The sequence below is a fragment of the Rhinichthys klamathensis genome, unplaced genomic scaffold (genome assembly GCF_029890125.1).
Source record: "Rhinichthys klamathensis goyatoka isolate OS25496 unplaced genomic scaffold, OSU_Roscu_1.1 h1tg000799l_1, whole genome shotgun sequence".
Taxonomy (NCBI): domain Eukaryota; kingdom Metazoa; phylum Chordata; class Actinopteri; order Cypriniformes; family Leuciscidae; genus Rhinichthys; species Rhinichthys klamathensis.
Genome location: NW_026607192.1, coordinates 27,655 through 55,654, shown reverse-complemented (window position 1 = coordinate 55,654; position 28,000 = coordinate 27,655). Strand labels below are relative to the sequence as shown.

Below are 28,000 nucleotides of genomic sequence, written 5' to 3'. Positions count from 1 at the left end.
AATAACTGAAATCTGCTTTATTTGATGAGAATAAACATTGTAGAAAGATATGAAAACGCCTCCTGTCATGTGTTGAATGATGTTTTCTTCAGAGTGTCCAGGAAGTATTGCTCCTCCTGCAGGAAGTCTCTGTCCTGTTAGAGGAATGAGTAGAAACACTTAGTGTGTGTGTGTGTGAGATGTTGTCCATTTAGGGTGATAATTTGATTTGATTTGATTTGATTTACTTTATTAATCCCCCAGGGGGAAATTTATGTGTCACAACAGCATAGAAATTCAATGAATAAATAAACAACAACAAACAACATACACAACAGCAACAAGTCTTGTTCTCAAGTATCAATTTTTCAAAGCACCATGATTATATACGACCAGAATAAATACATAAATATATATATATCATCTCACATGACACTGATTATAAAATCTAATTGCGGTTGGGAAAAAAGACTTTCTAAAACGCTCTTTGTAGCAGCGTGGATGAATTAATCTTGAGCTGTAGGTACTCACAAAAGCTCGAGATATTTCATTAAGAGGATGACAGTCATGATTAATCATAAGAGAAAGTTTCCCAATCATTCTATCCTGCACTATCTCCTCTAAAGTGGGTAATACACTCCCCACAACAGAGCCTGCCTTCTTTATGAGTTTATTTAACTTATTCTTCTCCTTTTCCATCAGTCCCCCTCCCCAACAAGTGATAGAATACAGAATCACAGATGAGACTACAGAGTCATAGAATGTCTTAAGTAGTACCTGACGTACCCCAAAGGATCTCAGACGTCTTAACAAATGAATACGACTCTGACCCTTCTTATAAACATGCATTGTATTATCAGACCAGTTGAGCTTGTTGTTCAGATATACACCCAAATACTTGTACGTTGTTACAATCTCAACTTCTGACTCTCTTAAATTTACTGGTACCGCTTTCTGAGGAAGTCTACTAAAATCAACCACTATTTCCTTTGTCTTACTAGCATTTAGCCTGAGACCGTTTTTATCACACCAGTCCACAAAGCTCTTTATTAGCTCCCTATATTCACTCTCATCGTGGTGCTTTATACAGCCAACTATTACAGAATCATCAGAAAATTTCTGAAGATGACAAGATTTAGAATTATACTGAAAGTCTGATGTATAAAAAGTGAACAAAAATGGTGCTAAAACCGTTCCTTGAGGAACTCCAGTGCTGCACTTCACTACTTGAGACACACAGTCCTGCATCCTCACATACTGTGGTCTATTAGAGAGATAATCAGTTATCCAGTTGACCATACCCTGATGTACTCCAACATTTTCCATCTTACTTCGTAGTAGTGAAGGCTGAATAGTATTAAATGCACTAGAGAAATCAAAGAATGTAATTCTAACTGTGCTGTCCGGGGTCTCTAAGTGACATAAGGATTTATGCAAAAGGTAAATAAGTGCATCATCCACTCCAACACCAGTTTTATAAGCGAACTGTAATTTATCCTCAGCACCACGCAATACTAACTTTAAATGGTTTAATACCAATCTCTCAAAAACCTTCATTAACTGTGCTGTTAATGCAATAGGCCTATAATGCGAGAACTCAGTGGGATTTGTTAATTTAGGTACAGGGACTATACATGATGTCTTCCATAAAACAGGTAATTTTTCTAAACGCAAACTCAAGTTAAAAATATAATGAACAACCCTGCAGATCTGATCAGCACAGGCTTTTAAAACTCTAGGATTAATACCATCTGGACCCGGAGATTTCTTCATCTTAACTCTCCTTAGCCCACTCCTTACTTGTTCAACTGATATCGAAAAACCAGGAACATACTCACAGATGGGAGAAAAGGATGAGCTTAGAGCTGGAGGTGAATATGATGAAGAACTACGTGGTAAACTACTTAATGGGGAATGTTCAAAATCATTTGACCCAACATCAAATCTGTTAAAAAATACATTTAATTCATCTGCCCATGTCTGGCCACCAGAGGCAATGTGTCTCCTTACTTTATTCTCATGTCCGGACATCATATTTAGATCTTTCCAAACCTCTCTCACATTCTTATTTTGTAATTTTCTTTCCGTTTTTAACTTATAACTCTCTTTCCCCTCTCTAATTTTTACTTTTAGTAACCTCTGTACTCTCTTTTGCTCATCCTTATCACCCGCTAGAAAGGCCCTCTTTTTCTCATTTAATAATAATTTTAACTCAGAGGTGACCCAAGGTTTGTTGTTTGAATAACATTTGATCTTTTTAGTAGGTACTGTGTTATCAACGCAAAAATTTATATAATCTGTAATACATTCTGTTAAGCTATCAATGTCCTCATCATGTGATTTACACAGAACGTCCCAATCAGTTGTTTCGAAACAATCCATTAATGCTTCATAGGCTGAATCAGACCATATCTTAACTGTTCTTATTGCTGGCGGTTGCTTCCTCACAACCGGAACATAAACGGGCCTAATATAAACAAGGTTGTGATCCGATCGTCCCAATGGTGAAAGTGGTGAAGATCTGTAGGCTTCTTTCACATTTGCGTAAAACAAGTCCAAGATTTTATTGTCTCTCGTTTCACAGTCCACATACTGAGTAAACGTGGGGAGAGTATGATGTAAAGATGCTTGGTTAAAATCACCAGAGATAGTAATCAGTGATTGGGGATATTTTGACTGTATCCTAGCTGTAGCAGTATTAATATATTCACAGGCATTTGTCACATTGGCCGAAGGAGGGATATACACCGTTATCGCAATCACATAAGAAAATTCTCTTGGCAAATAGTACGGTCTCAGCCCCACCGCAAGTAGTTCAATATCCTTATTGCATAGTTTTTCTTTAATCGTGACATGACCCGGATTGCACCAGCGTTCATTTACAAACAGTGCCAGCCCACCTCCTTTCCTCTTACCCGTCTCCGCAGCACACCTGTCCGCTCGCACAAGATGAAAACAATCCAATTTTGCAACCGAGTCCGGCGTTCTCTCGCTCAACCAAGTCTCAGTTAGACACATAAAACTGCATTCGCGATACTCCCGTTGCATCCTTGTTAGTGCCGTGAGCTCCTCCATTTTATTCCCAAGCGACCGGACATTTCCCATGATAATCGCGGGTAAAAATGGTTTATATCGTCTTTTCTTCAATCGCTGCTTTACTCCAGCTCTACACCCCCTTCTCATCCTTCTTAATTCCACAGGAATCTCCCTCCTAGGTACAGATGACATCGCGGTGTGCTGAAGTGCCAATAGTTGTTCTCTTGAATACATAATGGAGCAAAAGTTTGGTGCTCCCGATACATTCCCCAAAGTTCCAATTAAGAACGCCAAAATAAAAATGATCATAATCCAATGCTTCTTGATACTCTCGAACTTAGGACCACACATATACACATTCCTCAGACATCGATAAAAAGAATTAAACAAATAAGAAAGATAAAAAAGGTTAAAAACATTCAGAGCTGCTGCGACAGGCTGCCACATGCACGGCGCCATCTTGTAATGATGTGGCATATTAATGGCATATTAATAATCATATTAATAATGGCTGTCAACTTAATGTTGATTGTACTGGTGTTTAATGATTTGAGTAGCTCTGCAATTACTGCGGATTTAAAGAATTTGAGATTCATTTTTTTAATGTGTAATTTGATTTAGATCATCTCATAATTGCATTTATAATCATATAAATGATTCTCAAGTATTAGAACCACAAAAGTTTATCTTTAATAAATGTATTGCCAATCCCCCCTTCACAATTATGTATTTTGGACCATTGCACATCTGTCCATTTATTGCAATAGCAGATGATTATTAATATGCCATTTTGCTTCACTTTCATTTGCTGTTTTGATTTCATGTCATAAAATTGTATTTGTAACGCAATACTAGATCACAGTGCAGTCTATATACTGTGTTTACAAAATCTGGTTAATGCGACACACACAGTATTTCATGCATGTGAATTTGTATACTGCACAATTTGGCAAATTAAATAATTCATCCAAACATGCCATGAAATAGCCCTATTTCCACCCTAAAAGAACGACCTCTAAGGATTATGGGTAAGGGTCAATAATAATCACTCATGGCCACAGAAATGATGGGCCTGATCAGATACCCACTCTTGTGATCTTGAGAGTGTGTGTATGCGACAGGAAGTAAGTGCGTAAGACTGTCCCATGTCTTAAAAATGCCAAATTGCATTTTCTCGCATACCGCTTCGAGGATAAGCGTATCCCATCATGCATCATGTTCAGGAGCTCGCATGCCCCGAAATCGTGCGATGTTGAGGAAAACATTCCACTGTAAGTTAAATTAGTGAGATATATAAATAATATCTAATATAATATGATTTTGTGGTAAAACGTAAAGTGTTGCACGTTGTATTGGTGCAAAGATGAGTAGGGTGAAAATGAGTAAGTGCTGAAAATAAAAATAAAAAGCTCTGTAAACAAGCATTTTTGCAACACTATAAGTGTGTCCCATCATTGGGAAATCAAATGTTCTACACACACTTGCAGTGTGTAAAAGTGAAACAATGGTCCTAGACCAAGAACTAGCGATAACTAGACTTTATTGTGGTCCACACCAACAGACAATAATGTTTTGTTTATGATGTTGAAGTGGATTGTAAATGGCTGTTAATCTGGATCAACTCAATCCTCGTCTGATCGACTGATTATTCCACTATTGGATTTAAAATCGATGGGAAATATGGTGAGATCTTTCCTCTTTCATTTATTCATTTATTTTTGCATATTTTACTTATGCTTGCTGAAGTGAATTGTTGATTTTCCACTGGATTCGCTCAGAAACTGCTTGTTTGATTTGAATATGGTTGAATTATTCACTTAATCATTTCATAGATGTATATAATACACACTTGAGCTTATTTTTTTGTTTAATGCACATGTACATACTTTTTACACTATTACACTATTGTATTATTGTATTATTGGCTTCAACATCAATGGGAAATTTGGCCAGATCTTTCCATTCTATTTTGTATTTTTTAATCAAGATATTTAGTTGCATTTTGGAATTACATTTGGGTTTTATTTGGCTGAACAAAAATATCTGTTATTTTTTCACTTTATTTTATTTACACCTTTGGATTAATTGCTTTACCATCAATGGGAAATTTGGGAATGAGATCTTCCCTTTTTTACTCAATAATTCTTGCATGTATTTGTTTATTCTTTTATTTTTGCTGAACCGTAGTATGATTTATTTCAATTATTCAGGAACTTTTGGCTTTACTTTCGCATTTAAATGAGGATTGTTGTGTGCGGTTATATGTGAATGTTTTTAAAATGTAATAGCCATGAATAAATGAAGGCTTTTTATATTGTTTCTAAACTGAAGGTAGCCATTTTGACTTGTTGAAAGTTGGGCTGTGTCTGAAATCAGTATGTTTTCAATGGTGTATAAAGACCTTACATAATGAACCGCTTTACCGAATAATATAAATATATATTACTATATTAATAGTAAATATAATTTCCTAATTAATCTTTGTAAAGAAACCTCATTGCTTAACTGGCTACTCTCTGCTGTCTCAGACGATGACATCACTTCCTGTCGGCCACCGTAACGTCTGTTGGTTGCAATTCGCAGCCTCACCACTAGATGCTGCTAAATATTACACACTGCACCTTTAAGTGTGCATTGTGACGTTATCATCTGTGAATTGAATGGGTGTTGTCGTACCTTCTCAGCGGTGTGTTTGATGAGGGCGAGTCGGGCGTGTAGTTCGGCGGGCAGCGGGTCGACAGCGGCGTTCAGGTGTGTGCTGGCCAGCGCTGGAGAGAAATCTAACACACACACACACACACACACACACACACACACACACGTGACTCACTGTCTGAGACGCTGAACGCCTTCAGTGAGGATGTAAACAAAGACATTACCTGCGATGAGAGGCGCTGACGTCACTGGATTGACAGGAAGAGTGTGTCTCAGTCGCTCTATGTCTCTGTGATGATCCGTCATCCTCAAGCGCTCCTGAGAGGTCACATGATCAGAGTTACGTAGCTAGATGACTACACTACTGAGTAGTGTGTGGCATCAGTGCAGATTTACCAGTAACAAGCTACATTTCCATCAAATAGTGGTGTAGGGAGACCAAACTCATGGTTTCAGTCAAACATGCTGCTAAATATCCTCAGTGAAATCGGTTTGTTTGCACAGTGTATTTTAATCAAGTAACATTGTTAAAACGATTCATTGATTCGAGTCGCTCTATGACATGATGCTTTTTTATAGTGAAAAATTTAGTTCAAAGCTGCTGTTTATCAGTGTTTAGGCTATTTATTAGTGGTTTAATGTAAATATATCTGTTCAATTTAATACTACTACCTGATATTGTGCTATTTAAATATTGCTCTGATAAAGATTTATCTTTAAATATTGTGCTCATCCTTAAATCTCTTCAATGCAGTGTTTTGTTAGTAGCTTGTGGAGTAGAGAACAACTTTTAAAGGCAACTGCCATTTATTTTAGATTTATAAAATAAATATTGACACAAATATACATATATTTTACATATTTATTAAAACATATGAATATATATATATTAAAATTATGAAATAAATATAGAAATAAAATGTTATTTTTTTATTTATAATTCTAAATATCAATATAGAACTGTGTCTATGTATCTGTTTGGAGTTTTTCTCTGGTGTTCCTCAGTGACCTGCTGTAAGCTGTGCTCCTGCTGCCGGAGGCGCTCCAGCTGTGCATGAATGCTGCGCAGTCTGGCCTGATGTCCGGCCTCCAGCTGTCTGGCCTCTCTCAGCGCTCGCTCTCCCTCCTCGAAGCGCTCGGACGCCAGCTGCAAACACACCAGAGCGGACGCGTCAGAGTCACGTGATCAGGTGTGTCACTCACACGCTGACCGCGGCGCGTCGGGCCTCACCTTGCTGAACGCCTCCACTTCCTGAGCGCGTGTCTTGAGCCGCAGGGCCGTGGCGCTCAGCTTCTCCTTCTCTCTGTCCAGCTCCTGCCTCTGTGTCTCCACACCGTCTCTCTCTCTCTGCAGCGACTCCTCCTTCTGCTTCAGCTCTCCGGCGCGCAGCTTCAGATCCGCCTGCTCCTGGGTATCACAGAGGAAAACCGGGATCGATTGCTCTGCCTCGCCTCAAACAACCCTGAATAAAACTTATTCACTTTAAGTCAGTTGCATTAAAACGTAGAATAGTCTGATTGAGAATGAAAAGACTTGCTGTTTTTGCCACAGTCAGATTAGTTTACATCTTCACAATTTCATTTATTACAAGTTAATGTTTTTTTTTTTTTACACAATATTGTCTTCACCTATAAAGCCAGATTAGAACGACTGTGCTTTTCCGAGCAACACACAGCAGTGTTTCATTTCTGAATGAATCTGTGTTTTTGACTGAATCAATCGGGTGAACAAATGATTCAACGACTCACTCGTAAAGAGAGCCATTTACTTCATTCCTGAATGAATCAGCCGTTTGAACGAATTGTTTAGACATTTACCGCCACCTACTGGCAGTTTTAGTTTCTTATGTAGAGTATCATTTCATATTATTCATTCCATTCTGAAATGTTCATTCTGAAGTGAACTATTGCTTTAATATTAGCTGTAAAGCATGAACGAATGCACGTTGAGTTGTTGTCCTGTGATCTGCTGATACAGTGTGTGAAGGTTTAGATGGTGAGTCTCACACACACACCTGTGCCATGCTGAGGATGGATCCCTCTCTGTGCGCGTCTCTCTCCATGAGGCGGCTGGCCTCTCTCTCGACCCGCTCCTGTCGAAGCTTCTCCTGCGTGTGGAACCGGCTCCACTCGGCCGCCAGTTTCCGGCGCTCTTCAGCGCAGTGTGTCATGACGGACTGCTGCTCCTCCAGCAGAGCGCTCTGAGAGAGAGAGAGTCAGATCAGCCCTGAACCTTAACCAGGCCATCAGCTGACTCACACAACACCTCTGGCTGTGTTTATTTCTACTTTTGCAGAACACATCATAGACGACGACATGCATCATCAGGAGTTGCAAGTATTATAAGTTCAGTCAACCTGTAAATAATCTTGTTGTTCCTGTACGGTGTCAATAAAGCGCTTGACTTACTACTAGAGGTGTAACGATACCCTCATGTCACGATTCACGAGTCACGACACAATATTATTATACGATACACACATCAGTTTTTATTTTGGGCGAACTATACACAATACACAATATATATTGTCACTATCCACGATAGATATTGTTGCATTTTTGCATTGCGATAGATTGTTACACGATATATTGTTACACCCCTAATTACTACATTAAAGATTTGCAGAGATGTCTGTCATCACATGACTATTTCCTGTAGTAACGCAAGCGACTACTTACTTCTCAGAAATCATTTTTATATGTTGTTTCTTGAGTTACATGTAGGTATTTAATTGACTATGTTTTATTTAAATGGCCGAAATGTAATGTCCAACAACAAACTGTTTCAACATGACTGCACTTCCCGTCAATTTGACTGAAAGGCATGTGTGTGTTTTGATGTGTAACAGATTCAAAGGATTGGAGAATAACTATCAAGAAACGAAAAGGGGCTGTTCTAGTAAAATATTCACATTATTTAGAATTTATAACTAAATAATGTAAATGTTTGTACAATAAATCTGGTATAAATTATGCCGTTTTTTAGTGTGTGTGTGTATATATATACGTATGTATGTACATATGTGGTTTTCCAAAGTTACTAGCCACAATTTTAACCGATATCATGGGGGAAAAACTGCCATATAGATATTTTTTATATTATCTCATAATTTGTTGGCAGGAATATTAGGCAGCTGTCACTTTAAGAGCGGACGCACTGATCCATTATACTGTTACACATGCGTTTTCTTTCTCAACTGTTTACATTCACTTGAAACATCACACACCGACTGTGTTTATGTGAATACTCGCCATTGTGACATTATTTTGTGTGTATTTGACTGTTTAAGCGTGATAAGCAGCGAAAAAAGAGCTCGATTTAGTACTGAGAGGCGGCTTTATGTGCCACACTTTGGGTGTGTGAACAAAATCCGTGGTAATGAGTTAGGGTGCTTTCACACCTGGATCGATTGGAGACGTTGTTCCGAAACAAAGGGGTGTTTCCCTTTTGGCCCGGTTCGTTTGGTCATATGTGAACACAACAATTGCACTCTGAATCGGAACAAAACAACCGAGCCGAGACCGCCTAGAAGAGGTGGTCTCGGCTCGATTCCATACGAACCCTGGGGCGGTTCGTTTGTAGTGAGAACACAACCGACCCACGAACCGGAACAAATCAATAGGCAAGGTGGTCTCGTACCTTTATGTACTGCTGTCGGAGTTTTTTCGCCTTTGCTGCTCGAAGGACCGTTCATAACCCCTCTCTTTCATTTTATAGCTGATCTTCTTGTACACTTCGGTGTTCTTGTGTGTAGTGTCCAACATCCGGGAGATGTGTTCTTCCGACCAAATATCTATGAGGCATTTCACCTCTTCGTAGCACCAAGTCAACCCTCGATTCGTTTTGTGTTAGGCTATTGTTGTCATGGTGATGTCCCACAATGGAATGCGCGACCTGCACGCATGAGGTAGTGACGTAATGGCGTAAGGAAAGCCCTGGAAGGGTGCGCGATTTGGACCGCTTTACAACAGTGTGGTGTGAACAGAGTGACGTATTAAATTGATTCGGAACAAAGTATTCTGTTTCGGATCTGTTCCGGAACAAAACAAATCGATCTAGGTGTGAAAGCACCCTAAAATTATGTACAATTCGTGAAATCTCAGGCTAAAATTCAAGCCCTGCAACAGCCAAAAATATTCACCCGAAGCAAATGAAACTAGTGAGTTAGTGAGTGAGTAGAGACGGGTTTGTGTGTAACTCGCTGTCGGAGAGATGAGAGAGAAAGAGCAGCTGGTATCGTGTGTCTATTCGATGTGTATCTAAAACCAATATAGAATTTATAATTTTCTTCATATTTAATGAGTGATGTGATGTCATTTTGTGCCTGACCTTTGCCCTCTCCAGCTCCTCTCTCTCCATGCTGAAGTGTTGCATCATGGTCCGTCTCTCCTCCTCCAGTCCTCTCAGAGAGGATTCTGCTTTGGCCTGTTCTGACGTCACACGCCAGCGCTCCTGAACACACAAACCAGTGCAACATCATGAGCCGCTTTTCCCGTTCTCGTTGCTCGACCGCTCTCGTCCGTGCCGATCCAGACGGGTACGTATGTGGTTTAATTTCCCACTGTGGGGCTGATAACAGAGCTCTCGAATTAAGCAAGATGGTATGATGGTATGAGATGTAAATAACGACGCGTTATGGAGGATGAACAGATCCCAGACAGCAACATAGTGTCGGCCCAGATCCGGCCCAGGAATATTAGGCTGCTGTCACTTTAAGAGCTGACACACATATCCATTAGTGTTTTCTTTATCAACTGTTTATGTTCACTTAAAACATACCTTGGAATCCACATGTCCCAGATGTGGGCCGGATCTGGGCCGACACTGTTGCCGTCTAGAATATTTCTTTTAATTGTATTCTTAACTTGTGTTTACATTGCTCAAATGTGTGCTTGGCCAGTTCCGTTCTTCAGCCCGACGGTGGAAAAGCGACTGTTAAACAGTCTGGTGTTCTGACTGATGTTTTATTCATGTTCAGAGCCTGTAACTGAGTGTGTGTTGTGCATGCGGTGGAGTTTCTCCACCTTCTCCAGCTGTCTCTGCTGCTCGCCCAGCTGTGTGTCCATCTTGGCGATGACCTCTTTGAGCCGTGACCTCTCGTCGCTCATCTCGCGCTGCTGCTGACTCAAACGCTCCTGCAGCACTGAGAGCCAAACACACATTCACATCAGCTCCTTTGTTTCACTCACATTTATGAGTTACGACTGAAAATAGATGTGTGTGAACTGTAAAAGGTGTTCGGGAACGCGCGTGCGAATATGAATTAGGTACTCACGGGTCTTTTTAAAACGTCTTAAATTAATTTTTTTCATATTTAAGGTAAAAAAAAAATCTAAGATTAAAGGCACACCGCGGAACTTTTGGCCACTAGTGGCGCTCGACCTGTAACTTTCACGTCTAGCGTCCCTAGAGGCCACAAGCTCCGCAGCACTGTCGCAAAAGTCAACCGGTCATCCCATAGACAGTGGGTCAGCCTCCCGTGTCTTTAGATTGTGTGTGCTTGTAGTGTTTGAGGCGGGCAGCCTGGCCGCGCTCGATTCCCTCCTTATAGCAGTCTGCTGAGAGAGAGCGAGCGGGGCGAGCCCTGTGGGGCAGTGCTAACATGTCTGTGAGTGAATGTGGGCGCGGGGCGCGGGACGGCGGGCACATTTACTGCACTAAAAACACCGTCGGCCTGAGCTGACTGTAACTTATGTGTGTTGGTTTCGTTTTACAGAAACCGTGGGACATGTTGTGTGTAGTGTTTGTGGGCACTGAGTCGTGGGCACGTTCACTACATTTAATGTACATTTGACATGAGTCGACTTTATTTGTGCGAGCCCTGCACTGTGGCGGGCTGTGTTTGTGTGTAGAAATGAACAATGGGCTGTGGGCATTTTATTACACTCATAACACCATCGGCTGAACACCAACACCAGAAAATACTACACTACTTATATGATTTATCTGGGTCACCTTGGAAACGTGCAGGCAAGCGTCAGCATCGGTCGGGCACCCCTCCTCCTCCTGAAGCTCACGCCAGCGAGCGAACGCTGGACCAATGGTGATCCTCGTCTTGGCTTTTCATTTGTCACTATGCCTTTTTCTTTTTTTTAGTGTCCTCTGACAAAACCTTTGCCTTCTTCCTTGTAGCTGTTGGTTCGGCCATGACGAAAACATACAGACGGCAATCAAACGCGAGTTGAGCACTCACGTCAGAATCTGAGGAAGTTGTGGGTGGTGGGGGAAGTGACGTATGCCGTAAAGCGATTGAATTTTGTAGTTCTTTTTGTGCTCGGGTTCCTACCCGAAACCCGAAGTTACATAGTGCTAGGAAAAGCGATACAGACACCTTCAGGCTTCGGCAGACGTGTCATTCAACCTATTGTAAGTCGATGTACCATCTCAATGGGTTTTGGTCATATATTATAAAGGTTGAAAAGTTCCACAGTGTGCCTTTAAGGTCTTAAATTTGAGGTTGTAAAACAGGAATCGCAATATGGTTTAATATGACTATTCAATTTCAAAAGGTGATGTTAACATTAAATAAATACGATCGCTGCGCATTCAAAGTGAACACATGGCACGGTTGTGTGGCTTCATAGGATTTTACAATCACTGAATACTGCAGATTTAATGCTAATAGATTGCTTATTGATTTAATTATGACTGTTTTCTTCATGGTCTGAAGATATATTTCATATATAACATTATATATATATTGAAATGTGTTGTAAATGGTTGAAAGACTGCATGTTTTATCTCCCTCATATGTTTGAATGAGAACAGACATTTTCAAAATAAGAGTCCCAGTGTGTTTCGGGCTTGTTTATAACTAAAAGTCCAGCATTATGAAGAACACATATGTTTCTGGTCATTATTGGTTACAAAATAAACTGTACCTGGCATTTAATTCTATGCTTAAACATAATTACATAATTATAATTTTTTGTATTCTAATAAAAGAATTGTGTCTCCTATCCCTTGATTCTGGAAGCTGTTTATGCCAAGGAATAAAAATACAAAAAAACATAGGGTAATTACATCATTTTATCTCATAATTCTGACTTTTTTTTGCAGTTGTGAGCTTTTATCTCCCAAATCTTACTTTTTTCTCAGAATTGTGAGTAAAAAAGTCGCAGTTACCCTTTTAATTTTTTTATTCTGTGGCGAAAAAAGCTTCCATAGTTCATCAAGGAAAAACAAATTATGTGATGCATTTTAATTGCACGCCTATAGTTCTTCATGCGCTTCTAAAGTCTTCAAATGCTCTGTTTACTGGTATTAAGATTTGGTCGATCAGCTCACAGGTGGACGGCACTAAATACAGGTGTAAACGGGGTCAAAAACGTTTTGAGCTTGTCCACTTTTGACCACTTCTAGAGGTAGTCGAAAACACATTTGACCGGATCGCTTCCGTAGTGTAAACGCTCATGTGATCGAATGTGTTCAAACAGCCACAGAAGACCTGTCTTCTCTCCACATACTGACCTAATGAGTAAACATTATGAGAAGTCCACTAGCCAGCCGGGATTTAAACTGTCGGCTGAAGGCCCAGGCTTGGTTTGAAGATGAAAAATGTACCAAGCACAATGTTCTCTCTCCATTCCTGATTTCTAACACACACTCAGTGTTCGACTGGTCTTGTGTCTGTCAGAGCAGAAACTAAAGCTGATGTTCTCCGTGTGTTTTCCGTCGTCTCCGGTGTGTTCATATGTACACTGCGTGAGCTTATTTTGTCCATTAGATCTGAAAACCCACACATTCACCCGCACACAGACCCTCCCATTGAAGAAACCAGGACAGAAGTGGTTGAAAGTGGACAAAAGAGATGGAATAAAACACCAGGTGTAAACGTGAATGTGTCTGCCTCATCCACTTGTGATCCGATCGACCGAAACACCATCACCAGGTGTAAACCGAGTCGAACTATGAGCAGATGTGGTTTAGCGTGTGCGTGTGTGTGTGTGTGTGTCCAGATGCACCTCTGAGCTGCTGGTCTCTCTGTCTGGCTCCGAGCTCGAGCCCCTGAGCCGTGTGCTCATGTGAACTCTCCACACGAGACGACAGGTCGCCCAGCCTGCGGGAGAACAGCTCCATCTGCTCGATGACGGCCGTCAGAGACCTGCACACACACACATGATGAGAGGCGTCTGACGGGCGGGTGTGTGTGTGTGTGTGTGTGTGTGTGTGTGTGTGATCGCTGGCGGGCTTCACCTGGTCTGGGACGTGGCGCTGGTCACGGCGTCGATCTCCTCGTCCTTCAGCTTCTTTAGGTGCTGGATCTGCTCTTCGTGATCTCTCTTCATCTCCAGGATGGACTTCCTGTCACACACACGTCAAACAAACCAGCTTGTTTTATACTCGGGTGGGTTCGTCCGTTTATTTCTGTTACCATCATCAACTTTTAAAGGGCTTAAACATTTGAGCAAAAGTTATTCTTTTTTTATGAAAAGCTAATAATTTAATGAAAATGTAAACAGTAATTAAACGTCAAGTGACCATTAACTGACATATTTAGTTATTGGAGGTTTGCATGATAGTATTCTACAATAACAATAACCATCATGTTTACACACAGCGCCTCTGCACTTCGCTTTGTCTCAACATGGGGACAGGAGAGCTGTCAGTCAGTAAATGAGAAAAGAAAGTAAATTGGGTTACTTATTTTTGAAAAAGTAACTCAGATATTTAGTTGTAAACTCTAAAAGTAGTGCATTACTTCACTAGTTACTTGAAAAAGTAATCTGATTACATAACTCAAGTTACTTGTAATGAGTTACCCCCAACACTGCGAGTGAGTGTGGGTGTCTGTGTGTGTGCGTCACCCAGTAGCGGTTTTAGGCACGGGCGAACCGGGCAGTCGCCCGGGGCGGCATTTTTTCATGTCACATGGGGGGCGGCACGAGCAGTTAAAAAAAATCCTCTGCGCCGCGAAGGTTTTCTATTTTCTATCATTTCAATTCAATTATTGGCAATGGCGCCCCTGCTTGCTGAGAAGGTGCCGTGCACAGAAGCTATGTCAAGGGGGTCTCCAGATTGGAGGTAACTCACCAAGGGGCCGTTCACATATCGCGTCTTTTGCGCACTCGAGGTCGTTATTTCAAATGTAGGCGCACGGGAAGCGCGCTCATAATTGAAGCGACGCGGTCATTTTTTCCAGGAGCAGCGAGATGAACATTTTTAATCTTTTCAGTATGGGGGTGCACCCTAACACGTGGGTGTTTTTCTCTTCTCCGTAAATAAATCTTTTAGCAGAGCTACAGCAAGTGTTTTTCTGTGGTGGAAATCCATTAGCTACTAAAACTTCTTTGTCGTTGTGGAGAGCGCAGTGCATGGTTGTATAGCAACGACAGCCATGGGAAAATCGGACCGAATTGTACTATTAATAATAAAAAATAAGCTACTGTGCATTATAAATGTCAGGAATTTATCTTTATTGACCCATTCTTTTTATAAAGATGATTTAAAGGCTGAAATATGTGAGGATTATCTTTTTATAAAACCTTTTTTGTCAAAAGTTTATTTGAACGTGTAGGCCTACATGTTATTAGATAACATAAAACACACTCCTTTAAAATTTGGCCATCATCTTTAATGTTATTAACTTGGTGAATAGATTTCATTGTGTATTAGGCCTACTTTTTGAACAAGATTCTGTGTTTAACCGTGATCATTTTGGTCACTATATTCATGAAATGAAAATAATTTTCATAATGATCAACTAAAATCAAATATAATTATGTGTTTTTACAGTAGTATGCAATATAATATGCAAAGTACAATTTTCTATTAAAAAATAATCTCTGATTCTGTCCTTTTCTCTGACATTTAAGGCCTAAGCTATTTTAGGTCTAAAACAGTTAGGATAGTTGTTAATATTAGAGTTATTAGAAATTGTTTAAGAGATAAGTATTGTGTTACTACATATGTATCTCTCGGCCACTTTCACTTTTAAAAACTCTATTTCGTGACAAAGTATAGTTTAACAAGTCATAACTAAAAGTGTGCCATGCATAGAATTCGAGTAACCAATGAGCTAATGGTTCCTCCCTGAAAGTTAGATTAATATAGCAAAATAACTGGATTTTCTTACTGTTTTTTTTTTTTCAAATGAACGGTATGTGATTTTATTGTTGTTGTTGTTTTTCTTGTGGGGGGGGGGGGGGGGGTGTAATTCAATGTAGAACCGCCACTGGCGTCACCTCTGCAGCAGGTCTCGGAGTCTCTCCACCTCTCGGTCTCGGACCTGTTGGCTCTGTGTGTGTGTGTGTATGTGTGTGTGTGCGCGTCACCTCTGCACCTCCACGTAGTCTCCCCACCTCTCGGTCTCGGTCCTGGTCCTGTTGGCTCTGTGTGTGTGTGTGTGTGTGTGTGTGTGCGCGTCACCTCTGCAGGTCTCGGAGTCTCTCCACCTCTCGGTCTCGGTCCTGTTGGCTCTGTGTGAGTGTGTGTGTGTGTACGTGTGCGCCTCACCTCTGCAGGTCTCGGAGTCTCTCCACCTCTCGGTCTCGGTCCTGTTGGCTCTGTGTGTGTGTGTGTGTGTGCGCGCGTCACCTCTGCAGGTCTCGGAGTCTCTCCACCTCTCGGTCTCGGTCCTGTTGGCTCTGTGTGAGTGTGTGAGTGTGTGTGTGTGCGTGTGCGCGTCACCTCTGCAGGTCTCGGAGTCTCTCCACCTCTCGGTCTCGGTCCTGTTGGCTCTGTGTGAGTGTGTGTGAGTGTGTGTGTGTGTGTGTGCGCGTCACCTCTGCAGGTCTCGGAGTCTCTCCACCTCTCGGTCTCGGTCCTGTTGGCTCTGTGTGAGTGTGTGAGTGTGTGTGTGTGCGTGTGCGCGTCACCTCTGCAGGTCTCGGAGTCTCTCCACCTCTCGGTCTCGGTCCTGTTGGCTCTGTGTGAGTGTGTGTGTGTGTGTGCGTGTGCGCGTCACCTCTGCAGGTCTCGGAGTCTCTCCACCTCTCGGTCTCGGTCCTGTTGGCTCTGTGTGAGTCTGCGCTGGTGCTGGTTCTGAATCTCGACTCGCTCCTGCTCCGCCACACGTGTGACGGCCGCCAGTCTCTCCGCCAGATCCTCGTTCTCCTGACGCGAGCGCAACTCTCGCTGAGCAGACGATTCCTCCAGCAGCTTCACACGCGCTCTGAGACCAGAACACATGCGTGTAAAGAATAGCTCTTTCAACACAGTTTGAGTGTGTGTGCATGTTCTCCATGGGTTCAGTGTGTGAGAGTGTGAGAGTGATAGTTTGAGTGAGTGTGCGTGAGTGTGTGTGAGAGTGAGTGAGAGTGATTTTGAGTGAGAGAGTGTGAGTTTGAGTGAGATAGTGTGAGTGAGAGTGAGTTTGAGTGAGTGAGTGAGTGAGAGTGAGTGTGAGTTTGAGTGAGTGAGTGAGAGTGTGAGAGTGTGAGTTTGAGTGAGAGAGTGCGAGTTTGAGTGAGATAGTTTGAGTGAGAGTTTGAGTGAGAGAGTGAGTGTGAGTTTGAGTGAGTGAGTGTGAGTTTGAGTGAGAGAGAGTGAGAGAGTGAGTGAGAGAGTGAGTGAGAGTTTGAGTGAGAGAGTGAGTGTGAGTTTGAGTGAGTGAGTGTGAGTTTGAGTGAGTGAGAGTGTGAGTTTGAGTGAGATAGTGTGAGTGAGAGTGTGAGAGAGAGTGTGATTTTGAGTGAGAGAGTGTGAGTTTGAGTGAGATAGTGTGAGTGAGAGTGAGTTTGAGTGAGTGAGTGAGAGTGAGAGTGAGTGTGAGTTTGAGTGAGAGTGTGAGAGTGAGAGTTTGAGTGAGAGAGTGAGTGTGAGTTTGAGTGAGAGAGTGAGTGTGAGTTTGAGTGAGAGAGTGAGTGTGAGTTTGAGTGAGAGAGTGAGTGTGAGTTTGAGTGAGAGAGTGAGTGAGAGTTTGAGTGAGAGAGTGAGTGTGAGTTTGAGTGAGAGAGTGAGTGTGAGTTTGAGTGAGAGAGTGAGTTTGAGTGAGAGAGTGAGTGAGAGTTTGAGTGAGAGAGTGAGTGTGAGTTTGAGTGAGAGAGTGAGTGTGAGTTTGAGTGAGAGAGTGCGAGTTTGAGTGAGATAGTGTGAGTTTGAGTGAGATAGTGTGAGTGAGAGTTTGAGTGAGAGAGTGAGTGTGAGTTTGAGTGAGAGAGTGAGTGTGAGTTTGAGTGAGAGAGTGTGAGTTTGAGTGAGAGAGTGCGAGTTTGAGTGAGATAGTGTGAGTGAGAGTTTGAGTGAGAGAGTGAGTGTGAGTTTGAGTGAGAGAGTGAGTGTGAGTTTGAGTGAGAGAGAGTGTGAGTTTGAGTGAGAGAGTGAGTGAGAGTTTGAGTGAGAGAGTGAGTGTGAGTTTGAGTGAGTGAGTGTGAGTTTGAGTGAGTGAGAGTGTGAGTGAGAGTGTGAGTTTGAGTGAGATAGTGTGAGTGAGAGTGTGAGAGAGAGTGTGATTTTGAGTGAGAGAGTGTGAGTTTGAGTGAGATAGTGTGAGTGAGAGTGAGTTTGAGTGAGTGAGTGAGTGAGAGTTTGAGTGAGTGAGTGAGTGAGTGAGAGTGAGTGAGTGTGAGTTTGAGTGAGAGAGTGAGTGTGAGTTTGAGTGAGAGAGTGAGTGTGAGTTTGAGTGAGAGAGTGAGTGTGAGTTTGAGTGAGAGAGTGAGTGTGAGTTTGAGTGAGTGAGTGAGAGTGAGTGTGAGTTTGAGTGAGTGAGTGAGAGTGAGTTTGAGTGAGTGAGTGAGTGAGAGTGAGTTTGAGTGAGAGAGTGAGTGTGAGTTTGAGTGAGAGAGTGAGTGTGAGTTTGAGTGAGAGAGTGAGTGTGAGTTTGAGTGAGTGAGTGAGTGAGAGTGAGTTTGAGTGAGTGAGTGAGAGTGAGTTTGAGTGAGTGAGTGAGAGTGAGAGTGAGTGTGAGTTTGAGTGAGAGAGTGAGTGTGAGTTTGAGTGAGAGAGTGAGTGTGAGTTTGAGTGAGAGAGTGAGTGTGAGTTTGAGTGAGTGAGTGAGAGTGAGTTTGAGTGAGTGAGAGTGAGTTTGAGTGAGTGAGTGAGAGTGAGTTTGAGTGAGTGAGTGAGTGAGTGAGAGTGAGAGTGAGTGTGAGTTTGAGTGAGAGAGTGAGTGTGAGTTTGAGTGAGAGAGTGAGTGTGAGTTTGAGTGAGAGAGATAGTGTGAGTGAGAGTGTGAGAGAGAGTGAGTGAGAGTTTGAGTGAGATAGTGTGAGTGAGAGTGTGAGTGAGAGTGTGAGTTTGAGTGAGAGAGTGTATGTATGTGTGTGTGTGTGAGTGAGAGTGTGAGTTTGAGTGAGAGAGTGTATGTATGTGTGTGTGTGTGAGTGAGAGTGTGAGTTTGAGTGAGAGTGCGAGTGTGTGAGTTTGAGTGAGAGAGTGAGAGTGTATGTATGTGTGTGAGAGAGAGTGAGAGTTTGAGTGACAGAGTGATAGTGTATGTGATTGAGAGTGTGAGTGTGAGTGAGTGTGTGTGTGTGTGTGTGTGTGTGTTTCTGTATGTGTGTGTGTGTTACCTGTGCATGTTCTCCATGATCTCAGTGTCTTGTTTGTGCCTCTGCTGGACACTTTCTAACAGCATCTGATTCTGATCTCTCTCCAGCTGTGAGCTCCTCACCTGAACACACACACACACACACACACATATTTTTTCATACTGTTTTGCATTGTGATCGGACGAAACACGTTAAAATAGCTGATACAAACACACTTGTAACACACACCAGTTGCATTCTGTATTAATGCATTAGTTTCACCTTATTTTGCTTGAACCATAAACATCCTTCAGCTGTATCAGCCAAACTCTTTCAAAGTAAAATATTTACTTGAAGCCTCCATGAGATATGAAGTGAGTATTTTTATAATTTAACAACACATTCACATGTTCTCTGATGTCAATTAATTTAATTTGAATAGTTTTTGTGATTTAAGTAGTTACATTTTTATTTACCACAGTTACTGCTGTTTTAGCATATGTCTTCCCACCTGGAAATGCAGAGTAAAGCGTCTGCTGGTGGTTTATTGCTTTAATTTAATTTACTTTATTGTGTGTGTGTGTGTGTGTGTGTGTGTGTGTGTGTGTGTGTGTGTGTGTGTGTACCTGTGCCTCCAGCTGAATGATGCGTTTCTGCAGTGTTGTCACTTCTGCGTGCTGATGGTCCGTGTCTGTTCTGTGTCTGTGTGCGTTCACGTCCAGAGAGCCGCTCAAACCCCACAGATGAGACTGAGCCAACTACACACACACACACACACACACACATTAGTCTGCTGAATATGAATCCACATCAGAGCGTGTTTAGTGTTGTACGTGTGTGTGTGTGTGTGTGTTTGACCTCTTGCTGTAGGTTCAGCTGTTGTAGGTTGTCTGTGTGTGTGTGTGTGTGTGTGTGTGTGTGTGTGTGTGTGTGTGTGTGTGTGTGTGTGTGTGTGTGTGTGTGTGTGTGTGTGTTTGACCTGTTGCTGTAACAGCAGCTGCTGTAGGTTGTCTGCAGGCAGAGGTGTGTGTGTTTGGGTCACAGGTGCAGCAGGACACAGGTCCTCCGCTGGTGCAAACACTGAAACAACAGACGCTTTAATCATACACACATTCACATCATACACATTTTAGCACCAATAAGATGTTCCACATTAACATGCATTTTCTTGATAATTAAGAAACGGTCCCTAAATTCTCATTTATGTAATGTGAAAACATTTTCATGACTGAAATGTAATAAAAAATATTTATACATCAAGTTAATATTTAATTTTCATAATACATATTATTATTACTATTACTTTTTATTTATTTCACTGAATTCGTTTTAAGAACACACATATACGTCATGGTAATATTTAATAATGCATTATTATTATAAGTATTTAAATACATTAATCGTTGGTTAAATTTAAATATTATTTGTTGATTTTAATTTGTTTAAAGTCATTCACTTCTGTAATTGAATTGCTAACAGAATAGAACGGTGTTTCCTGAAGGGACTTTAGTAACGGGAATAGAAACTAACCGTAGAAATCAAAATCAGCTGAAATGAATGAAAACATTCCCATAATCCACTAAAGTTCTAATTCTATTTCTTTTTTTAATAGATTTCATTGGATAATCATGTTCTAGAAGTAAAAAAAAGCAATTTCTAGCTAACTACTAACATTTATCTTCAGTAAAACGTTCGTGACTTTTCAAAACTTTGAGTTTTCCATGACTGTGCAATTCATAAGAGTTTAATAATAGTATTTGAGTGAGAGCAATGTTTGACTGTACCAGGTTTATGTTGCGTTTCTGTGCTTGAGTTGTGTTGGATAGAGATGCCAGTGGACTCTCTGCTGGAAAACACACACACACACACACACACACACTTAGTGCCACATGAATCGCACGCCCACAGCAGAGTTAGCGTGGACTGTACCTGTGCTCTGTGTTCGGGACGGGAGGCTCGTCTGCTCGTCTTCGTGAGGCTGAAGAGGCGTTTGGTTTAGAGCTGCGGACACAACACACATTACAGCAAACCTTTGCATCTCCATCCAGTCCGACACGACATTCATTCACAAACCCTCACCTGAGAACCACGTCCACTTCCTCAGCCGGACCCGACGTCACTTCCTGTTTGCTCTCTCTCGCCTCTGATTGGCTGACGGGCTGTGTTTTCCTGCGGCTCAGCGCTCCAGAGAGCCAGTCCTGGTCTCTCGAGATGGCTTTAGGAGACGCGGGTGCGGGCGTCTCCTCTCCAGCCGGTGATGATGGAGACGCTGGAGTCTTCAGGGCCTCTGGGATAGGTTGTTTGGGTTCCTCCTTCATCTGTTCCTCTTCCTCCTCCCGCTTCAGGCCGAGCCAGTCCGATCGGGGCCGGACGGCACGTGACGAGGGTTTGGGTTTGTGTTCGGGCGAGTGAGCGCTCACGTCTTCAGTCGAGAATCTGACACCAAACACAAGCTTTTTAGCTTTAATGAAACTGATTTATGCAAATAAAATGAATCAATACAGTGATAAACCGATATACAGTCAAACCAAGATGTGTTCAGACAACATTTCTCACATTATCACAGTTTATTCGCTGTAGTTTATAGAAAATGGTAATGAAATATGAGCAGAACTATATTATTATCTATTATCTATAATATAACTATAAATATTATCAGATCAGTTGATATTTCACTGGTTTTGTCCGTCCTTCTGTTAGACTGAACACAGATGAATTATGTTGAATATCTGTCAGCTGATAAATTTAACTACACTATTATACATAATGCCAGTTTAGCTCAACCAGTGACCAAGCAATGCTTCATTCTGTTCAGTCTGTGTGTAAAAAGGTGCATTAGCAATAAATAAAACACACTTAAACATGATCAGGTCAAAGTGTCTGAATACTTTTTGGTCCCAAATTTTTATAAATTTTACTGTATGAAGAATTTTTGGGTATTATATGTCACAGTTTACTTTATTTTGCTCTCCTCACTTACATAAATTAACTATAGTGCACACACTAGTAAAAAAATATCAAAAATGACATCTAGTGTCTGAATAATTCTTGGTTTGACAGTATTGGCTGGTGTAAGCAGCCCTTGTGTCTAAAATCTACCAAAAGTCACAGTATTTTTGTCTTGTCTTTCCCCGCAGTACAAATATATAAACCAATCACGATACATTTATAAGCAAAATCCTCTCAGAAAAATAATTCAGAGGAAACAAGATGATTTTTCTGACTTCTTAAACTACCTTCATTCAGAAAATAAGACTACTTATCTTTTTCATGTCTTGATTTAAGTAGAGCAACACTTTGAACGTCTGTGTGTGTGTGTGTGTGTGTGTGTGTGTGTGTGTGTGTGTGTGTGTGTGTGTGTGTGTGTGTGTGTGTGTGTGTGCACTCACCTGACAGACTGTCTCCGGGACTGACGTCCCTCTGGAGTCGAAGCCATCGTGGGCTGATACGAGCCGAAGGTGAAGTCCTCCTCGTCCACCAGAGGGGCTGCAGACAGTGGGACCAGCGGTTAGTGCTCATCCACAGAGTCCAATCATTCATTGATCACATTTATGCATTTGGCAGATGCTTTGATGCGAAGTGACTTGTATTGCATTCATGTACACAATCAATGAGTTCATGTTCGGTGACACTTTATTTTACAGTGTCCTTGTTACATATGTTACATGTACTTACCGTAGTAATAACAGTAAATTATGCATAATTACATGTAACTAACCCTCGACCAAACACTAATCCTACCCTAACCCTATAGTAAGAACATGTAGTTGATTAAAATTACTCAGTACTTAAATGTATAATTACACTGTAACGATGACACCTTAAACTAAAGTGTAACCGAATGTTCCACTGCTTGAGCTGTGATGTGATCTAGAACATCAATGAAAGACTGCGATTTGTGTGTGTCGTTGAATCATTCTCTCTTAATAGTGTCTTGAGTGATCCGTGGCCTTCACAGTAATCTGAGATCCTGACCTCTCCCCGTCGAGCTCTTCTCTCCCGTCACGGGTCTCTCCAGCAGACGAGGAGACGTCCCTCGGCCCAAGATCTCGTCCAGTTTGGTGCGAGCTCTCAGAGGAGGATCGCTGGTGAGGACACACACACACACACACATCACAGGCGCGTGCTTCTCAGTGCACACAGTCACAAAAAGCAGAGACGGAGGAGCAGTGTGTACATTATCTAAACAAGAAACCATTGGGGTTCATGCCTTTTCTATTTCTGAACTATGTGTTTTGTAGAATTATATAAGACAAACATTGGCTTTAAATGTTGATAAATTGAATTATGCCATCTCAAGATAAATTTAATATTTAATGGTTTTGCACTCAAACTGACTGACTGCATACAAAGTGAATATATATATAAAGACAATCAACGCAAGAAAGAAAGAAAAAGCAGCACTGGTTATTATTTTTTTTTAGAAAAAAAAAAAAAAAATTTGCTTAAGCAATGGAAAAAGTGGCGCTGGCTATAGAATGACCATAAAATAAAATATAAAATGAATAAATAATAATAAAAAAAATAAACAATAAAAATGTACTTAGGCAATGGAAAAAGCAGCACTGGTTATTGAAAGAGACTAAAATAAAATAAATTAAAATAATATAATATAATATAAATAAAATAAAAATTACTTAAGCAATGGAAAAAGCGGCGCTGGTTATAGAATGAGCCAAAATAAATTATATATAAATAAAATATGTAAATAATGATACAATGTAAATACTAATAATGTTTGATTTTCTGATTCTTTGGATTATATACAACAGATAAGTACTTAATAGTGATAATAATAACAATATTATTAGTAGTAGTAGTAGTAGAAGTTGTTGTATTAATATAAGTATTAAATACTTTTCTGTTATATATAATCCAAACATTTAGAAATGTACATAAGAAATGGAAAAAGCAACACTTATTATTGAACGAACCTGAAATCTTTTCTGTTTGCTTGTACTATATATGTAATAAAAAAGTATTTAATATTAATAATTAATGTATAAATGTGTTATTATTATTTGCTCAATCTATACTAACAGGGTTGTTGTTTATGATCGTCCCCAGTGGCTTGAATTTTATTATTTTGATGAGAAAAGCAGCACTTTTTAGTGATTTCATCCAAAGGGAGGAAAATCTCCCAGGATTCCAGAGTCCAAACATACCTCTCTTTCTTCACTGTCGGTGCGTTTCCATTTGATTTGTGTGTTTCTCTGAAGCCCAGAGCGTCCATCAGATCATCCTCATCATCGAACGTCAGCTCGTCCCTCTTCCTCTCTGTTTTCTGAGCAGCGACGGGTGAGGAAGAGCGCGGCGGCTCGCTTTTCTTCATCGTCTTCTGCTTGTCTTCCAGATCGTCCAGTAAATCATCCAACGAACCGTCCATGTTACCTGTGAAACGTGAAGAACGGGTTCTCAGTGGTCTATCTCACGGAGGTTCGTGTAAAAGCGTTGTTGTGATACCTTCATCATCAGGAGGAGGAGGAGGAAGAGGAGGATCAACACCCCCACCTTCATCATCTGAACCACATGCAGCAGGAAAATGGAGCAAATGGAGACAATCAAACCCCTAATGAAGCCTGTTAACACGCTCAGACAGGCGTGGGTTCTGCTCTTACCCAGAAAGCTGAACTTCTTGTAAGCTCTCGCGGTGGATGCCGGAGCCGAACTGGGCTTTTTCACCGTTTCCTCTGTAAAAACACACGAGACACTTTAAAAACAGTCGCATCTCTTGTTCAAATCTCACTCGTAAGGAAACGTACCTGTGGCTTTGCTCTTATCTCCTCCTTTCACTTCTTTCCTCTGGACCGGAGCTGAGCTCGGCTTCTTCTTCGAGCTGAACAGATCCGCATCCATGTCGTCTATGTCCTGGAGTGAACAAAGGCGGAGTGACGTCATACGTTTGATGATGTCACAGCTCAATTTCAGCCAATCAGAAAGCAGCTTGGCTTACCTTCATGCTGTCCAGCAGAGCGGCAGGATCGGCCTCAGAAACATCAGACACCTGAGACACAAATACACACACACACACACACACACACTGAGGGAATGTCCAATAGAAGAGATCAAGAGTCTTTATAGAAGAGACGTAAAAGTTTAGACGCACTGTCGCAGGGTTATTATCAACAATTACAACTAAAGCCGTAAAAAAATGTGTTATACCTGAAATAAAATTAAAACTTTAACTGAAATAATTAAACAACCTTATTTTATTTCAGTTTCCAAGGCAATGTATGTAACTTGAGTACCTTAAATGTAACTTAAAGTACTAAAATAACTAAAACGGAAATAAAAATGAATATGGTAAAATTATTTATATATAAAAAAAACATAAATGTAATAAAAGAATGAACAAAACACACAACAAAATCACTAAAACGTTAAAATGAAAATGGAAAATATTTTAACTTAACTAACAGTTTAAATTTAGTTTACATTGTTTAAAACCATTAAAAAAATTTGTTGCATTAACTGAAATATTTTTAACAAACTTATTTTATTTTACTTTACAAGGCAACATTTCTCATTTTCGTTTAGTTTAACTCGAAGTATTAAAATAACCAAAACTGAAATAAAAATTAAGAAAAATAGTTACGCATTACTTTCCATAAAAATTTATTACCGGTACTTCCTTTTTTTAAGGAGTAACGCAATATTGTAACGCATTACTTTTAAAGGTAAATTTCCTCAAAACTAGACTCATTAAAAAACGAATCTAATAAAAATGACAAAAATGCACAACAAAATTAAAATAGAAAATACACAAACAAAAACTAATCCAACATTGTAATAAACACTATAATGATATATCAATGATGCTAAAATAACACTGAGTAAGTTAATCTGGACTTTCATCTGATCGATTTATCTAGAAATGGGCTGCCTGTATTATTTCTTTATTATGCATTTATTAATTTAATGTTAAGGTGTCCTTGTTACAGTGTAATTATGCATTTAAGTACTGAGCAATAATAATTAACGAAGTTTAGGTTAAGTTTAGAGTTAAGTTTGGGTTTGTCACATGTAATTATGCTTAATTTATACATTTTTGCCTGTTTTATCTTAGTTTCTTTTAATTGTACAGCATTTAAGTTTACTCTGTAGTTTTTAAAGTGCTTTATGAACATGCCGAGTGTTTAAAGGTGTTGATCCACAGCTCGTGTCTCACCTCCTCATCTTTCTCAGCCTCTTCTGCCAGTTTACTGAAGAAATCATCGTCCAGCAGCGACCTGAACACACACACAGCAGCTCTACGTGACGTTTACACAGGTGACGGACTCTATTTGTGTCTCAGTTCATCTCTCAGACTGTTGAGACTCATACTAGATGATGATCATCCATCATCACACACACATACACACACACACACCTCTTCCCGCTGCGTGACGTGAGGACGGCCGAGGGTCTGCTGGACACGAGCGCTGGCGTTCGCACCTTCACCGGACCTTCATCATCATCACCACCCAGCAGATCTCCTAACACGTCATCTATAGAGCCTGAGAGACGAGGAAACACCACAGCTCACACAACAATCACACATAAGAGAGACACACACACACACACACACACCGGCTGACTGAACTCACCTCTGAGACCCTTCTTCTGCTTTGACGTCTGAAAAAGATGAAGATGAGATACATTTTATACTACTACATTACTATCATTTTATTATTGTGCTTTATTAAACCTCAGAATAATATCACATGGCCCAGGATTGTATAAATTCTTTTAAAACAATGATTTACAATACACTATATATTAGGCTACACTGTATATTTAAATACCATGGTAGCATTAAATAGATACAACGTTTAATTACAAAAGAAGTCCAAAATATTGACATATTAAATACTGTTAATAAATTAACACTTATTTATTTATTACAGGTTTAGTAATTAACAGATTAAACCCTATGTGGATTGAATGGTTACGCTTTATTTTGGTGTCCTTGTTACAGTGTAATTATACATAAATAGCCTACTGAGTAATAATAATTAACTATGTACTTACTATAGGTTAGGATTAAGTTCAGTTCCATGTAATTAATTATGCATAATTTATTATTGTAATTACTATAATAACAACATGTAACTTGTGTAACAGTAAAATAGTGGTACCCTTCGAGCTGTTACGAGCCCAGATCTGTAACCTCTACACCACGTGTTTGTTTAGTTGTACAGTAGCCTACTGTAGTATTAAATTGTATTTATTACTTTTTCGTTTTACGTGTATATTGTGTTTTATATACGTAAGAGAGATGATATTTACCATATCTGATTCTGATTCCCAGAAGGAGAAACGGAGTGTTTATTATGGTGAAATCTGTGCGCGTGCCCGTTACCAATAGAAACCGGGACCGCAGCCTCAACAAAAGCACGAGCGCTGAGATCAGCTGATCATCGTTCAAACTTCAAATCCTGCCCTGGACCCGCTGGAGACCCGCTTCGGCCGCTGGTTCTGGTTCTGTCTGGATGATTAGCATCCGGATCTGAGGATTCAAGTGTAAAAATTAAATCCTGTCTGTGTTCTGGACTAGACGAGCTTTAGTGTTGATGAATCAGTTCCTCAGAGTTAAAGATCGTGAATATATGCGACCAAAACCGACACATAAAGCCGCACTTTAGTTTTAGAGAAAGATTTATAAACAAAACACTATTATTTATGTTATTCTGAAACACTGATCATTCCGTGTGAGCTCTACTGGTTTGAAATTCCGTGACGCACTTCCTGTTTACAATAGGCCATTGTGGGTAGTGTAGTCCACGTGCACGCGCCAGTCAGTTAATGCAGTATTTAGTTAGTCCTTACCATGTGGTCCTCACTGAGGGAACATAACATTGCAGCAATATTTCTGCAGTCGGTACAATTAAAATCGTGCAGTAATGCACCTATTGTTTGTTTGCTCCTCAGAGTAAACAAT

The 28,000-nt window shown here is 40.6% G+C and overlaps 1 protein-coding gene across 1 annotated transcript; it reads right to left on the bottom strand.

Annotated features, from left to right (window-relative positions):
- Window positions 1–2: 2 nt before the first annotated feature.
- Window positions 3–27,918, bottom strand: LOC130078020 (fas-binding factor 1 homolog). Its single transcript, XM_056243476.1, has 28 exons — window positions 27,889–27,918; window positions 26,667–26,694; window positions 26,450–26,576; window positions 26,249–26,309; window positions 25,034–25,084; window positions 24,843–24,948; window positions 24,699–24,770; window positions 24,544–24,600; window positions 24,246–24,471; window positions 23,056–23,165; window positions 22,470–22,566; window positions 21,160–21,516; window positions 21,010–21,081; window positions 20,865–20,926; window positions 20,060–20,175; window positions 19,707–19,838; window positions 19,123–19,223; window positions 16,578–16,784; window positions 13,868–13,975; window positions 13,636–13,775; window positions 10,696–10,814; window positions 10,001–10,123; window positions 7,686–7,871; window positions 6,902–7,078; window positions 6,680–6,817; window positions 5,895–5,988; window positions 5,692–5,795; window positions 3–134 (listed from the first exon to the last, which is right to left on the bottom strand). Exons 1-28 carry the CDS (start codon window positions 27,916–27,918, stop codon window positions 66–68), a joined length of 3,270 nt encoding a protein of 1,089 aa, XP_056099451.1. The 3' UTR covers window positions 3–65.
- Between the last annotated feature and the right edge of the window lie 82 nt (window positions 27,919–28,000).

Bases quoted from the DNA above. Each gene is read 5' to 3' on its own strand.
- LOC130078020 (XM_056243476.1), bottom strand. From the start codon at position 27,918: ATGTTATGTTCCCTCAGTGAGGACCACATG. The intron at 26,695-27,888 runs GTAAGGACTAAC...CATCTTTTTCAG, and splicing joins CCCTCAGTGAGGACCACATG to ACGTCAAAGCAGAAGAAGGG. The intron at 22,567-23,055 runs GTCAGGATCTCA...CACTGTCTGCAG, and splicing joins GAAGAGCTCGACGGGGAGAG to CCCCTCTGGTGGACGAGGAG.